Raw genomic sequence first — 12,527 nt, forward strand, 5'->3', positions numbered from 1 at the left:
GTGACCAAATGAAGTCGAAGGGCCAGATGCCCTCCTGTAGTTTTGTCCTTTCTTGTGTTGGGGCTGTGTCCGTCTGTTTTGCTCCTGTCCCCTGCATCCTGGAGGAAGGCCCTAAGAAAAGCGGGTAAAGCCGATAGGCGCTTGTCTCGATCTCGAACACACACTTGGTCGCTGCAAAAGGAAGCTGCTGATGCTCAGTTATCATGGGTTGCAGAATTTAGCTCATGTTCTGAAGGGGGAGCTTTATATTTTTTGGTCACTAAGTCGTTGTGTTTCTAGTATGAAACCGACTTCTTTGCTGACGCTTCGGTTAACAACACGAACTGGAAGGATGTCTAAGGGCGGGCATCAATGGGCAGGAAACTGACACGACACGCTGCGTGTGTGCAGCTCCTGAACTGAATAAAACGAAAGAAAAAAGGTCGTGCGCAGACGCGTGCGTCGTTGCGCGTCGTGGCCGGATTTTGGTGCTGACTCGGGCGGAGTGAAACCAGTTTTTAAGACCAATGGTAGGAACATTTTTAAAGTTTCTTGAAAGCTGGGTGAAGTCCTGTTTCCTTTCCCGTGCATGCCTACGACAAACCAATTCACGCAAGAAGCACAGAGAACGTCTGCCTTATGCCGAGAGTTTGGAAGTAAACGGCGAAGACTGCATCGGGAGATTGGTGTGGACAGCCGACCAATCGTTGTATCCCGACTGGCGATATCGGCCAATGGAACGCTTTCGTGGGCGGTGCGTCTCGAGTATTTTAAGATTGACGCGCCGGCGCGGCCAATCACCGACGTCGTGGGGCGGTTTCTTGGCGTTTGAATGGTCGGCCGTCGCGCCGCTCTCGAATTGACAGCGCGATCGCTCCAATCCCAGGCTGAGTTGTGTCGCTGGTGGGCGGTCTCTTGCGGGTTTTCCTTTTCTTTCGCTTTTGCGTCCGTCTCATTTCGGCGTCTGCGTTGCCCAGGCTTTTTTTAACTGCTACAAAATGGCTGCACAAGCGGGAAGGTACTACAACGAGGGCGGCAGAGCTACGAAGAGACAGAAGACCGAGAACAACGACGGCGGCATGGCAACGGTGGGGAAAAAACATTTTTCTAAACAGATGAAAAGCGTCAGAACAGCCAAACTAACAGTGAAGAAATGCGAGCAGTTAAGGGGATAAAAAACACGATTTTTAAAATCCACCTTGGTGGTTGAGGTGGTTAAGGATACTGACCGGACGGTGCGGTGCGCTTGTGTCGAAACCTGAGCGGGCCGGGCTGGCGCCGTGGGTCGACTTTTCCATAAAATGTGGGCGATTTCGCGCCTCTTGAACCGCGAACGATTGAACCGGACCGTAACGGGCGGTTATTGACGGCGGTCGAACCCCGAATTTTCCGCGTTTGTGTCTCGCGGCGGGCGCGTGTGCCGGGAGGTAACGGCAGCCCGGGCGCGTGTGCGGCGGCGGGGGGGGGTAACGGCAGCCCGGGCGCGTGGGGGGTTCGGGGCCTCTCGCCTCGCCGGGTCGCTCCTGGTCCGGCGGGGCCGCAGTGACCGAGCGCCGGTCGGAGCGGTGGGGCCACGTTGGCCGCCCCGGCCTTTGTTACCTGAGAAAACTGCGCTCTGCCCTCCCGCCCCCTACACCGCCATGATCACCGCCGTCTTCTCAAACCGCCCGGCCGCCCACAGACCCCGCAGGAGCCGAGCGGCCCGTCCCGCCGCCGGCTCGTTGTTCCTGGGTCTGGGCTGCCGAGGGCCTCGCCGGTTACTGCCGTGTGCGTCTGGGCTCTCGGTACCGACAGAGACGTGCGGTCCAACCGCCCCGATAATCCCGGGTTACAGGAGATAGGTCTTCCTGTTTGAAGTGGATTTTGAACTAAAGATGAATTGGAATGTTTTTTTCTGTTGTTTCCAGGACTTGTTGCGTGTTTGAATGTTATTGACGATAGCTCGGCCGGGCGGTATTTTTTAATATACCTTCCCCAAAGTTATTTTGTTTAATGTGCGATGTTACATCGGTAAGTTTAAGTAGTACGCACGGTGTGCCCCCGTCCGACATTTTTCCTTCTGGCCTTATCGACAGCGGGTAAGAGCCGGGAAGGGTGACTAGGGACGCGGTCTCCTTTGTCCGAAAAGCGGACAGCTGTGGCCTCGGGCGGCTGCAGGAACACGGACCAGGTGCCTGTAACCGGACTGCGTGTTGGATTCGGGTTTAAAGGGCTTGAAAAAAAGACTGAAAATAAGTTTAGCCGGAGACTGGCTTGCCCGGGAGTCGCTCACGCCGCGGACACGGTGCCCCCGTGAGCAGCAGCCTGCAGGCCCGGCGCCTCCGGGGGGGACCGGCATCTCCGCGCCGCCGGGCCCAGGAAGCGACTTCGGACAGGAGAGGCGAGTCCAGGGCGAGGGGCGCAGCTCTGCGACTCGGGAGGCGTACGAAATGGGTCATAAAGGCGCCTGTACCTCTTGAAAGTCGGTTGCGTGTCCGTCTGCGGAGTGGCAGCGAGGGCAGGACTGGTGGGGGGTTGGTTTTATTGAGGAGACGGGCTCTGTGCTGACCGGTGCCTGCCTGTCTGTGTCTCCAGGAAGGGTACGAGGACCCCCACAAGACGCTGCCCTCTCCGGTGGTCCACGTCCGGGGGCTGGTGGACGGGGTCATGGAGGCCGACCTGGTGGAGGCGCTGCAGGAGTTTGGGCCCATCAGGTGAGTCTGCCCCCCCCATCTTGACGTTGAGCAGAGCGCCCCCGTCGCCTCCAGGCTGTCTCACCACCCCTCTCCCCTCCGCCCCCCCTCTAGTTACGTGGTGGTGATGCCCAAGAAGCGCCAGGCGCTGGTGGAGTACGAGGACATCAACGGCTCCTGCAACGCCGTGAACTACGCCTCCGACAACCAGATCTACATCGCAGGGCACCCCGCCTTCGTCAACTACTCCACCAGCCAGAAGATCTCGCGGCCTGGGGACCCCGACGACTCTCGCAGCGTCAACAACGTGCTGCTGCTCACCATCATGAACCCCATCTACCCCATCACCACGGTAACGCTCTTGTTCCGTTGCATCCGTCCGGTGGGCTTAGAGACGGGTCCGATAGGCCTGGGGGTTATCTCTGAGGGGGGCCTGTCTGAACGGACCTGGTGGTCTGCGAGTGGCCTGGTGCTGCGTGCGCCGGGCCCTGTTGCTGGACGCTAAACCAGAGAGAGTAACGAGAGTGTCTGTCTGCAGGACGTGCTGTACACCATCTGCAACCCCTGCGGGCCGGTCCAGAGGATCGTCATCTTCAGGAAGAACGGGGTCCAGGCCATGGTGGAATATCCTTTATTGCTGTGGCGGTATCACACACACACACACACACACACACACACGTATGTTGGGCTGCTGAGTGCGTGGGTATTCCCTCGTTGCGCGGTGGTGCGGTTTCTGACCTGCGGTACATCGTTTGATGTGGTTACAGTTGCTGCACTGTGTCTTTCCAGTTCTTTCCAGAAAACATGTTTATAGTTGAACTATTGAGGTTTTTGCTTTTGCTTGACCTGTTTGGTGTGGTTTTAGGTTGTGAATGGGGAAGTAGTGGTTGAAGCGTGCGCTTGTGCTGTACCCTTGCCAGTATGGGGGTGTACTGGATAGTTAGTCAACTCGGCTAAGCTGGGGCTAGGATGTGCCGATGCCAGTGCTGTTCCAGAGTTTCCGTCGGTTTTTCCTTGATTCCCTGCACATTCGACTCGGTCCAGAGCGCCCAGAGGGCGAAGGCGTCCCTCAACGGCGCCGATATCTACTCTGGCTGCTGCACTCTCAAGATCGAGTATGCCAAGGTAAGCCCCCTCCTGACCTGCACTTCTCGGCTGGCTAGTTTTTTCACTTGGATGGGGGTTGGGTGGGTTCCTGGTTGTATTTGGACTTGACAACCAGATGTGTGAGATGCCTGCAGCGTCGGTGTCACATTCCCCCCTCTTCTCCTTTGCCAGCCGACGCGCCTCAATGTGTTCAAGAACGACCAGGACACCTGGGACTACACCAACCCCAATCTCAGCGGCCAAGGTAAAGTCTCCAGCCTGCCTGCCTTGCTGATCTCCGTCTGACTCCACACGGCACCCTCAGGCACCACTGTGGAGGGTGGGGTGGGGACGGGTCTGGGGTGAGGGCGAACCTCACGCTATAGCGCCACTGAACAGAGAAGGGGGCGGAGTCCCCCCAGCGTCCCCCAGAGCAGGGACGCTCCAGCGCCCTGCGGTAGGGCAGGGTATTGTGGGTGGGACTTCTGGCTCAGTGGCATTATGGCTGTGGCTGGTCACATGGTGTTTGGTCCTGTCCTCTGTCCTAACGGCACACTACAGCTTTCTTTTGGAGCAGGGACACACAAGGGATGTGAAGAGCATCTCCCAGGGCAGCTGTCTCTTCCGGGCGTGCGCGCAAACACAGGCAGACACCTGCGGTCACCCTTGCCCACACAGACTCGCACACTTCACGTGCCTTTGTCTTTGACTGCCCGGCACCCTTCACCCAGCCTCACCTGGTTTATTCCGTAGAGTCGCACTCATGTTTCCACTCCTACTCGTTAAGCACCCGCTCGGTTAGGAGGTGTCGGTCGTGTGTTTTCCCACCTGCGCTCGTGTAGCGATACGTACGCGGGAGGCGTAGGCCCAATCCCCTGACCCGGTCCCGTTCGGACCCCTTGCCGGGGCCGCAGTGACTCGGGGAGCCGAGGGCGCCCTGGCAGGTTGTTCCAGCCCTGTTGTCGGTGGTGTCTCGCTGCCTGAGGATCGAAGGGTCAGGGAGAGAGTTCATCTCCACATCTCTTAGCCTGGGAATTCTGGGAGTGAGCTCAGCCAGCCAGGTGAGATGCTGGGTTGGTGAAGTGTGGCCATTTTTCCTGTTTTTCTTTTGCTCAGGTATAGTTCCCTGTCTGGTCTGATCTCTGTAGTCACAGAGAGAAGAACTTTTTCAAACAACAGTCCTTAGTAATGACCTGGTTCATTACTACTGGACAGACTGACTTGAGACAGGAACCTGAGCGCTGAACTGGACAAAGGACACGTGCATCCAGTGTCCATTCAATGTTCAGCAAGACGCGTATCCTCTTGCTTCATGTTACTTTCTCACTTACGAGAGAAATCCAACATAAGTCACAAACCTCTCGGTTTCTGCTTTCGGCTGGTCTTCCCTTCAGTCTGACCGTGTTGCGAATTAAGCCGTTCATGCACATAAAGGTCTGACTTTGCCCCTTGAAAAGAAAGCTCTTTGAAGTTAATGATCTGATTGTTTTCACCTTCCTGCATAGCTGCGAAGGCTTTCTTTTCAAGCTCTAAAGGGGTCATAGCCAACTTCGGACTTAATTTTAGACGGCCACGTTACAAAACCTCCCTTTCGCAGAATGGGAAGATCTGATTCTGAGCCAGAGCCTTGCGTGGAGGCGTTCTGGGAGGTGCGGGCCCAGCTAGGAAAGATGGCCGTGAAGTTTCCACGTTGTAACGAGTTGTCGTGTGGCGATGCGTCGAGCGTGGCGACACGGGAGTGCTTTGCTAACTCGCCCGATGGCTGCCCCAGAGGCCTGTGTGCTCTTCACATCCCTTGCGCGCTTACACAACGCAGGGTCCTCACCAACGCACATCCCAACTCCAGAAACAACAGCCAACATCCTCTCCAACAGCTACAGCAACAAGCTACAGAAACCCCACCCTCACCCCCTCCCCCAAAAAAGTCCCACAGCGGCAGCATCGGAAAACATGGGGGACACTTCACAAGCTCGCACCAGCGACCACACTGCTGCCATGCCATCGCAACACCGTCACCACAGAGGACGACATTTCTCACTTAACCACTCAGAGAGAAAGAGAGGGAGAATCCTGAGCTCACCGCCACAGACCGGGGCAGCACCAGAGAGAAAGAGAGACACTGCGAGACCCCCGAGACCAGAACATCAACATCAACACTCCCACCACAGCTGCAGATACATTGTGTTCAGACTGACATTCTCACCTCCCACAAGGCGCAAGAAGACTTCTTTTAAAGTGGTGTCGATTTTTTTTGTACACAATACATCCTTACCTCCATGGAGAGGGAGAGAGAGACAGAGGGGAGAGGGAAGGGCTGGGGTGGGGCTATATTGGCACCGTGGTCCAAGCCAGGATTGAGCCATCGCATGTGCTCTCTTCACATGCCTGAAAGTTTGCCCTGACCACACCTTACTGCTGACAGAGGAGCCCTGCACTGCGACACTCGACTCGTGTGGAGAAACACGACACCAGAGAGGGGCAGAAACTCCACAAAGCCACCCCACTCACAAAAGTGAAAGAAAATCTACTGACAAAAAGGCAAAAGACACAGGGGGAGAGAGAGCGGGAGTCCATTCAGGGACACATTCAGCGCCACTGGTGGGTGCGCGGGCTCTGTTTGCTTTCTGGCACAAACACAAACATCCGACCCGAAAGCGATCCACGCTCGTAACCCAGGCCAAGGCTGAGCCAGGACGCGCTTGTAGCAAACTCTGGGGAGGGGCAGGGTGGGCAGCACACAGCCCATTAAACACGGAAGGACGCCGACATTGACACGGAAGAGAGACGTCTGACAAAGGGGCATGGCCACTCAGAAACCTCAACACCCTATTACAGCACATCCAGACAGACAGACAGCCACGCTGCTCTCAGGCTAGAACCTCTTCGTGGAATCAGGTTTTTTTCCTTCCCTTTACCCCCCTTGGTTTTAAATAAAAACACCCTTCTACTCCTTGTGTTTTCTGCTCTTTTTACTTTAAAAAACAAATTTGAATACAAGCTTTTGTGCTGTAGAAAAGGTCTCTATTGACGACTCTGTAACGACTCCCATGTGATGCAGGTTTGGGATTGTGTGTCTGTTGAGGACATCCGTCTTTCTGAACAGTGCAAAATGTCTGCTTGCTGTCGAACCACGGTAAGCAGTTTATTTTACAAAAAAAAAAGCAACGGCGGCCGTCACGACGAGGGCGCAGTAAAAAAGGCTTGTTCTGGTACGAGGACGGAGAGAATTGAGTTAATTTGAGCGGTTGGAGGTGCGGTGTGGTGTTAGGGAGCCGGCTGCCTCTGCCCCATGCTCCCCTTATCCTCTCATCGAGGCCAGTAAGTAAAGCTCAACTTTTTGTTTTCTATTCTTAAGATCTTTGTAAATCCGTAGACATGTCTTGTTACTTTCAATACTGTAAAAGCTGCAGGCTGCTCTGGGAGTCTTCCTCGGCCATGTGCACTTTCGGTCCCCAGTGTCGTGGATCACCTAAGAGTTTTCTGGGGAGGGGTGTGCTGTTGTGTTCTTCAGCAGGCTGCCCCATCTCACTTCTGTTTCGGTGCGCCTCGGCGTGCAGTACTCCAGCTGTGAGATGCGATCAGAGAGGTGTTTTTGTGCTCTGTTGGTAGAGTTACAGTGGCTTCAGATCGCACTCGCCGTATTGCGCTGGCTTTGTTTAGCGTTGTTTACGGGGGCTGTTCCCCCCCCCCCCCCAGCAGTTTGAGCAAGAGCGCGGTGCTGTAGCGAAGACTCCCACAGCCATGCTCGTTTCTGAACAGTGCTGACGTTCAATAAAGGCAGTGATGTTACCCTTTCCACTGGAGGGACTCGCACTCATTTCTTCCGACTTGTACTTTTCTGCTGCGCGCCTGGCTTTGCAGACTGTGTGGGAGGGGGGCGGGGGTCTTGTTCCTTTTCTTCGCCACTGGGGAGAGCTGGTCTCTCAGTCTGCGAAGGCCAGGGTCGTGTCCTAGCAGAGGAATCCGTTCTCTGTATCAGTTGGGGATTTATTTTTTTAATCCACTGTGCGATTTTATTTCTGGCTCCTGATTTCATGTATCTTCTCTCATCCCAAATAAAATGTAATCTCTGTGTCTTTGTTCCCTTACAAGAAAGTTGTTTTTGACATGGCCATAGTATTCATTTTAAGATGTTGTAAAACCTGAATCTTTGTTTTTGTGCTATTTAGTAAGCTGTTGTTTTGTTGTTTTTTTTCATGTGTGTGGGGGCTGTGACAACTTAATGGTGCTGTTGGTCTCAATAGTTTGTGAAACGGGTCCTCCCGCAGGCCAATAGACTCTCCTGAGTGTCTGCTGGGACAAAGAAAGGGGGGAGTCGCTCCCTGCCTTGCCCCGTGGTTTTGGGGTTGGTGGAGTCAAACACCAGACCCTCTGGATGTGTAGCACTGCAGCTTTTGTGCATGAGCAGCTCCTACAATGTGCTCAATTCTCCTGTACTGTATGGGAATGTCCTGGTTTTGAATTTCCTGTAAATGTTAGCGGTGTTGGTTTATTGATTTCAGACCAACTGCCAGAAACAGACAGGCTTGAGCGGTCTCTGTAGCCCTGTAGCTCATCCAAATTTCCAGTCTGTTGGGTATTGCAAAATTCTTTAAGAGACAGTTTTAAATTGACCTTGGCGAGGAGTTTGCAAACATGGCCTGATCCACAGTTAATTCTAGCAGTGTTGCTGTCGTTCTCAGAGACACTGCTTGGTGCTGTTGGTTTTGCCAGTTTTCATGCTCATGTGTTGGTAGCGCAGTCTTATGATGTCTAGGGGGCACATTGACCGCGTCTTGATTGGTCATGGTTAAAGTTACACAGGGAATCGTGGATTTTAGCAGTTGCCGCTCTCTGCTCAAAAGCCAATGGTCTCTTCGCAGATACTGTTGCCATTTTGCTCTTTCTTGGTTACATCTGCGTGAAGTGGAGATGTTGGCTTTTGCGCAGGAGAACGGGATCATCCGGACTGAGCAGGATGAACCTGCAGCTGGTGAAACCTGGAGTAGATGAGGCAGTGGGGGTTTGGATTGCTTGCCCTTGGGGACTTTCTCCACACACTGACAGTCTTACCTTCTGCCTCTGTGTACTGCAGATATGAACTCGAACCCCAACAAGAGGCAGAGGCAGCCAGCGCTGCTAGGAGATCACCCTCCGGAGTACGGTAGGCACTCCGATACCTGTGTCTCCGTGTCATGTGGTGCAGTTTGTCCGTGTGTGTGTGTATGCAGGTGTGCTGCAGTGTGACAAGACGGATTGTGTGTGTGTGCTTGAGAGTAGCTTGGGCAGGGCTCACCTCTCGCTCTCTCTTGGCTGCAGGCGGCCCTCAGGGAGGCTATCATGGCCACTACCACGATGACAGCTATGGGCCCCCGCCCCCTCCTCACTATGAGGGCCGGCGCATGGGGCCACCGATGGGCGGGCCACGGCGGGGGGGCCACAGCCAGCGGTACGGGGGGCCGCAGTACGGACACCCCCCTCCTCCTCCTCCCCCTCCCCCAGAGTACAGCCCGCACGCCGACTCTCCCGTCGTCATGGTGTACGGCCTGGAGCCTTCCAAGATGAACGCGGACCGGGTGTTCAACGTCTTCTGTCTCTATGGCAACGTCGAGAGGGTGAGCGACTCCGCCGATGACGTTTCTTAAAGAGCTCTAATCCCTGGAGTTTATCGGCTCAGCTGTGCTTCTGTAGCTAAAAGCCGGTGGTTTGACAGCTGTGTGGTGGGATGAAGGAGGAAGGGACAGCAGTGACATTTCTCCCTCCCGCTGCCTTGCAGGTAAAGTTCATGAAGAGTAAGCCTGGAGCTGCCATGGTAGAGATGGGCGACTGCTACGCTGTGGACCGTGCCATAACTCACCTCAACAACAACTTCCTGTTCGGACAGAAGCTCAACGTGTGGTAAGTGAGCAGGCTTGTCCCTCTCCTTCCCCCTCTCTTCCTGCGGCAGGTTGAGATGATGGTCTCTCGTCTCATTTTCCCTCTTTCTGTTCCTCCCTCCCTCTCCAGCGTGTCCAAGCAGCAGGCCATCATGCCCGGCCAGTCCTACGAGTTGGAGGACGGCACCAGCAGCTTCAAGGACTTCCACGGCTCGCGGAACAACCGCTTTACTTCCCCGGAGCAGGCCGCCAAGAACCGCATCCAGCACCCCAGCAACGTCCTGCACTTCTTCAACGCCCAGCCTGACGTCACCGTGGAGATCTTCAACCAGGTGGGCAGGGAGTCTTCCTCGTGGGTGGGGACAGATATCGGGATGTTGCTTTGCTTGGAAAGCCACTGCTAGAGTGTGCGGCGTCTGGCTGTTCGCCCGCCGCTATCTCAGAGACGTGCCTCATGTCAACCGACAGCTGACCTCTGCTTTTATCTGGGTCTTTCAGATCTGTGAGGAGTTGGGAGTCAAGAGCCCATCTAACGTGAAGCTCTTTTCGGGAAAGAGTAAGTACTCCCAGTAATCCCACTTACTATACGCTGTCTGTCCTGATTTCTCTACGGGTTTCTGATATGACGCCTCCTGTCTGCACCTGTGGCATGGAATGCTGTGCTGTGTCTGTCCTGTGGCGCTGTCTTCAACCTGCCTGTGGTAATTCCAGGGAGAGACTGTAGTCATCTGAGTTCTCCTGTGGGCCTTCTCACCGCCAGCTCTGCAAAAGAGAGACACCTTGCTAAGAGTGTCTGAGTGTTTGATGGTAGCGGAGACTCGAGTAAAAATAAAAGGCCTTTGGCACCCCTAATGGACAGGCCGAGACAGCCTAACCTTACCTTGCAAACAGTGACAGTCAATACATAAATAGGACATAGTGCATAGAACTGGGGCTGTGCCGTGTGATGAAGGCACAGGGCCCGTCTTCATAGCCACATTGCAGTACACTTGCTTAGTTAAAACTGGTTTGCGCAGCAGGCGTCTTCTCGCAGACGGTGAGTGAAGTGTGCAGAGGCTTTTACCACTGGTGGATGCAGTGTGAATAAATTGGACTCCGTATCCGTCTCTCTCCTCATGTGGGGGCGCAGGCGAGCGCAGTTCGTCCGGCCTGCTAGAGTGGGATTCCATCAACGACGCCATGGAGGCCCTGGCCATGATGAACCACTTCCAGATGAAGAACCCCAGTAAGTAGAGCGTTTGTGCCGGCTCGTGTGCCATCCCGTAGTCCTCTCGAGCCACTTGGGATCTGGATCGGCTCGCCCGGGGAGCTCGTGTGGGCTAGGCTGACGCGGGGCTCTGAGCTCCCGCTGTTAAGTGGAGGAGACGGGGAGTTACGGGGACTGGCGAGGAGGTCCCAGCGAGACTCTGGTTATTTGTAAATCGCAACAACGTCACTTGTGGAGATGATCCTGTGGCGAGACTGTCTAGCCGCCCGTGTTTGGCCTGCGTGGCTCTCGCTCCAGTCGGGTGAGAGTCTCTGCAGGTTTAGGACGGCAAGCGACAGTGGCGGAGGGGCGCTGGGGGCAAGTATCCTTGCACGCCCGGCTCAGCAGTGAGCGCTTCCCACGTGTTCAAGCTTGTGCCCCTCGCCGACCGCGGCCCCAGGGCTCCGTGCCTGATGATGGCTTCTGGAGGTGTTAGTCATTTCAGGCCTCGTCTGTCTCGTTCTCCCTCTGGGGGCAGAGGATACTTTAGCACAAAAGCTTTCTAATGTTGTTTCTTTCTCCCCTAGATGGTCCCTACCCCTACACCCTCAAGCTGTGCTTCTCCACTGCGCAGCACGCCAACTAGCTGCCCCTCACCGTCGCCGTGGAGACCACCTCCTCGCCCGCACCCTCACCTTCTCCTGTTCGCCTTGTCCCGGGAGCCACCCGGCTGCTCGTGTCCGTCTGTCGCGTTTGTCTTTGAGTTTTAACCGTGGAGCTCCGCTGTCGCAGAGGAAAGTATTACAATCGCACTAGGGAGTAACGCTGTTTTAGCGGTGACAGAGATGTGCTTATTTTGTACCAGTATTTTTTTTAGTTTTTTCGCACATGCTACGCTGTCTGTCCGATCAGCACCACAGCTCCATGAGATGGAAATTACCAAGTGTAAAAAGAGTGGATTTCTTTTTTTTATTTTGTGTTTTTTGTTTCCAATCTCAATAAAAATTTAAACAGAACTGTGGGGGCTCTCTTGTTTTTTTTTGTTCTTGGTGAAGCTGCCCTTGGTGGTCAGTACCTGTGTCAGTTTTTGAAAATGAAGCTGCAGAGGTAGTTCGGGTGTGTTTGAACCCTGGTTCCTGGAGGCCCAGATCAAGGCTTTACGGTGATCAGGTGTAGCCCTTCCTACTACAGCTGATTTCTCAACAAGCAATTGAAATGGAGCAAGTCGTGACAAAGGTGTTTCACAGGTAATAATTGCTTACACTTATATAGCGCTTTTCTGGACACTCCACTCAAAGCGCTTTACAGGTAATGGGGTCTCCCCTCCACCACCACCAGTGTGCAGCATCCACCTGATGCTGGAGGCAGGAGGCACTCTGCTTCTATCTGAGTGACAGGTGCCCTTTTAGTGCAGGTGGAGCTACCTGTGAATGGATGCTGTTAGGTGATGGTTGAGGTGTAGGACTAGGAAGAACCACGTGTTGTACATAATTGCAAACTGGCTGTTTTCAGCTTTCTGTGCGATATTTGGGGTGAGAGTTACTGTCACGTCATACTTTATATTTTAACCAATAAGTAGTCGAAACTTCAGTTCGACGTTAAAACTGCAAGGAACTTGCCGAGCCCAGAGACTTCTGAAAACTAAATCTTCAGCGACATTCGCTTGTTTCGAAAAGGAGCGAGTTGGGGCGTTTCGAACCAGCTCGGCTTCCGTACTCTCTTAGAGCAATGGCTGTGTCGCAACATAAA

General features: G+C 54.4%; 1 protein-coding gene across 5 annotated transcripts; it reads left to right on the forward strand.

The window, feature by feature from the left end:
- Positions 1 to 368: 368 nt before the first annotated feature.
- On the forward strand, positions 369 to 11,794 carry LOC148672232 (heterogeneous nuclear ribonucleoprotein L-like). 5 transcript variants are annotated; one of them, XM_088627773.1, is made up of 13 exons: positions 369 to 509; positions 2,554 to 2,672; positions 2,766 to 3,003; positions 3,190 to 3,275; positions 3,680 to 3,776; positions 3,930 to 4,002; positions 8,812 to 8,880; positions 9,036 to 9,331; positions 9,493 to 9,614; positions 9,723 to 9,924; positions 10,091 to 10,148; positions 10,710 to 10,817; positions 11,366 to 11,794. In XM_088627773.1, the coding sequence occupies exons 1-13, from the start codon at positions 507 to 509 to the stop codon at positions 11,422 to 11,424; spliced, it is 1,530 nt and encodes a 509-aa protein (XP_088483899.1). In that variant the 5' UTR covers positions 369 to 506; the 3' UTR covers positions 11,425 to 11,794. The 5 variants fall into 5 exon arrangements, with proteins under 5 accessions (XP_088483899.1, XP_088483895.1, XP_088483896.1 ...); XM_088627769.1 differs by lacking the exon at positions 369 to 509 and adding an exon at positions 908 to 1,067; XM_088627770.1 differs by lacking the exon at positions 369 to 509 and adding an exon at positions 908 to 1,067 and having other exon boundaries at positions 11,369 to 11,794.
- Positions 11,795 to 12,527: the final 733 nt, after the last annotated feature.

This window comes from Lepisosteus platostomus, chromosome 4, assembly GCF_059453375.1.
Source record: "Lepisosteus platostomus isolate fLepPlt1 chromosome 4, fLepPlt1.hap1, whole genome shotgun sequence".
NCBI classification, from domain to species: Eukaryota; Metazoa; Chordata; class Actinopteri; order Semionotiformes; family Lepisosteidae; genus Lepisosteus; species Lepisosteus platostomus.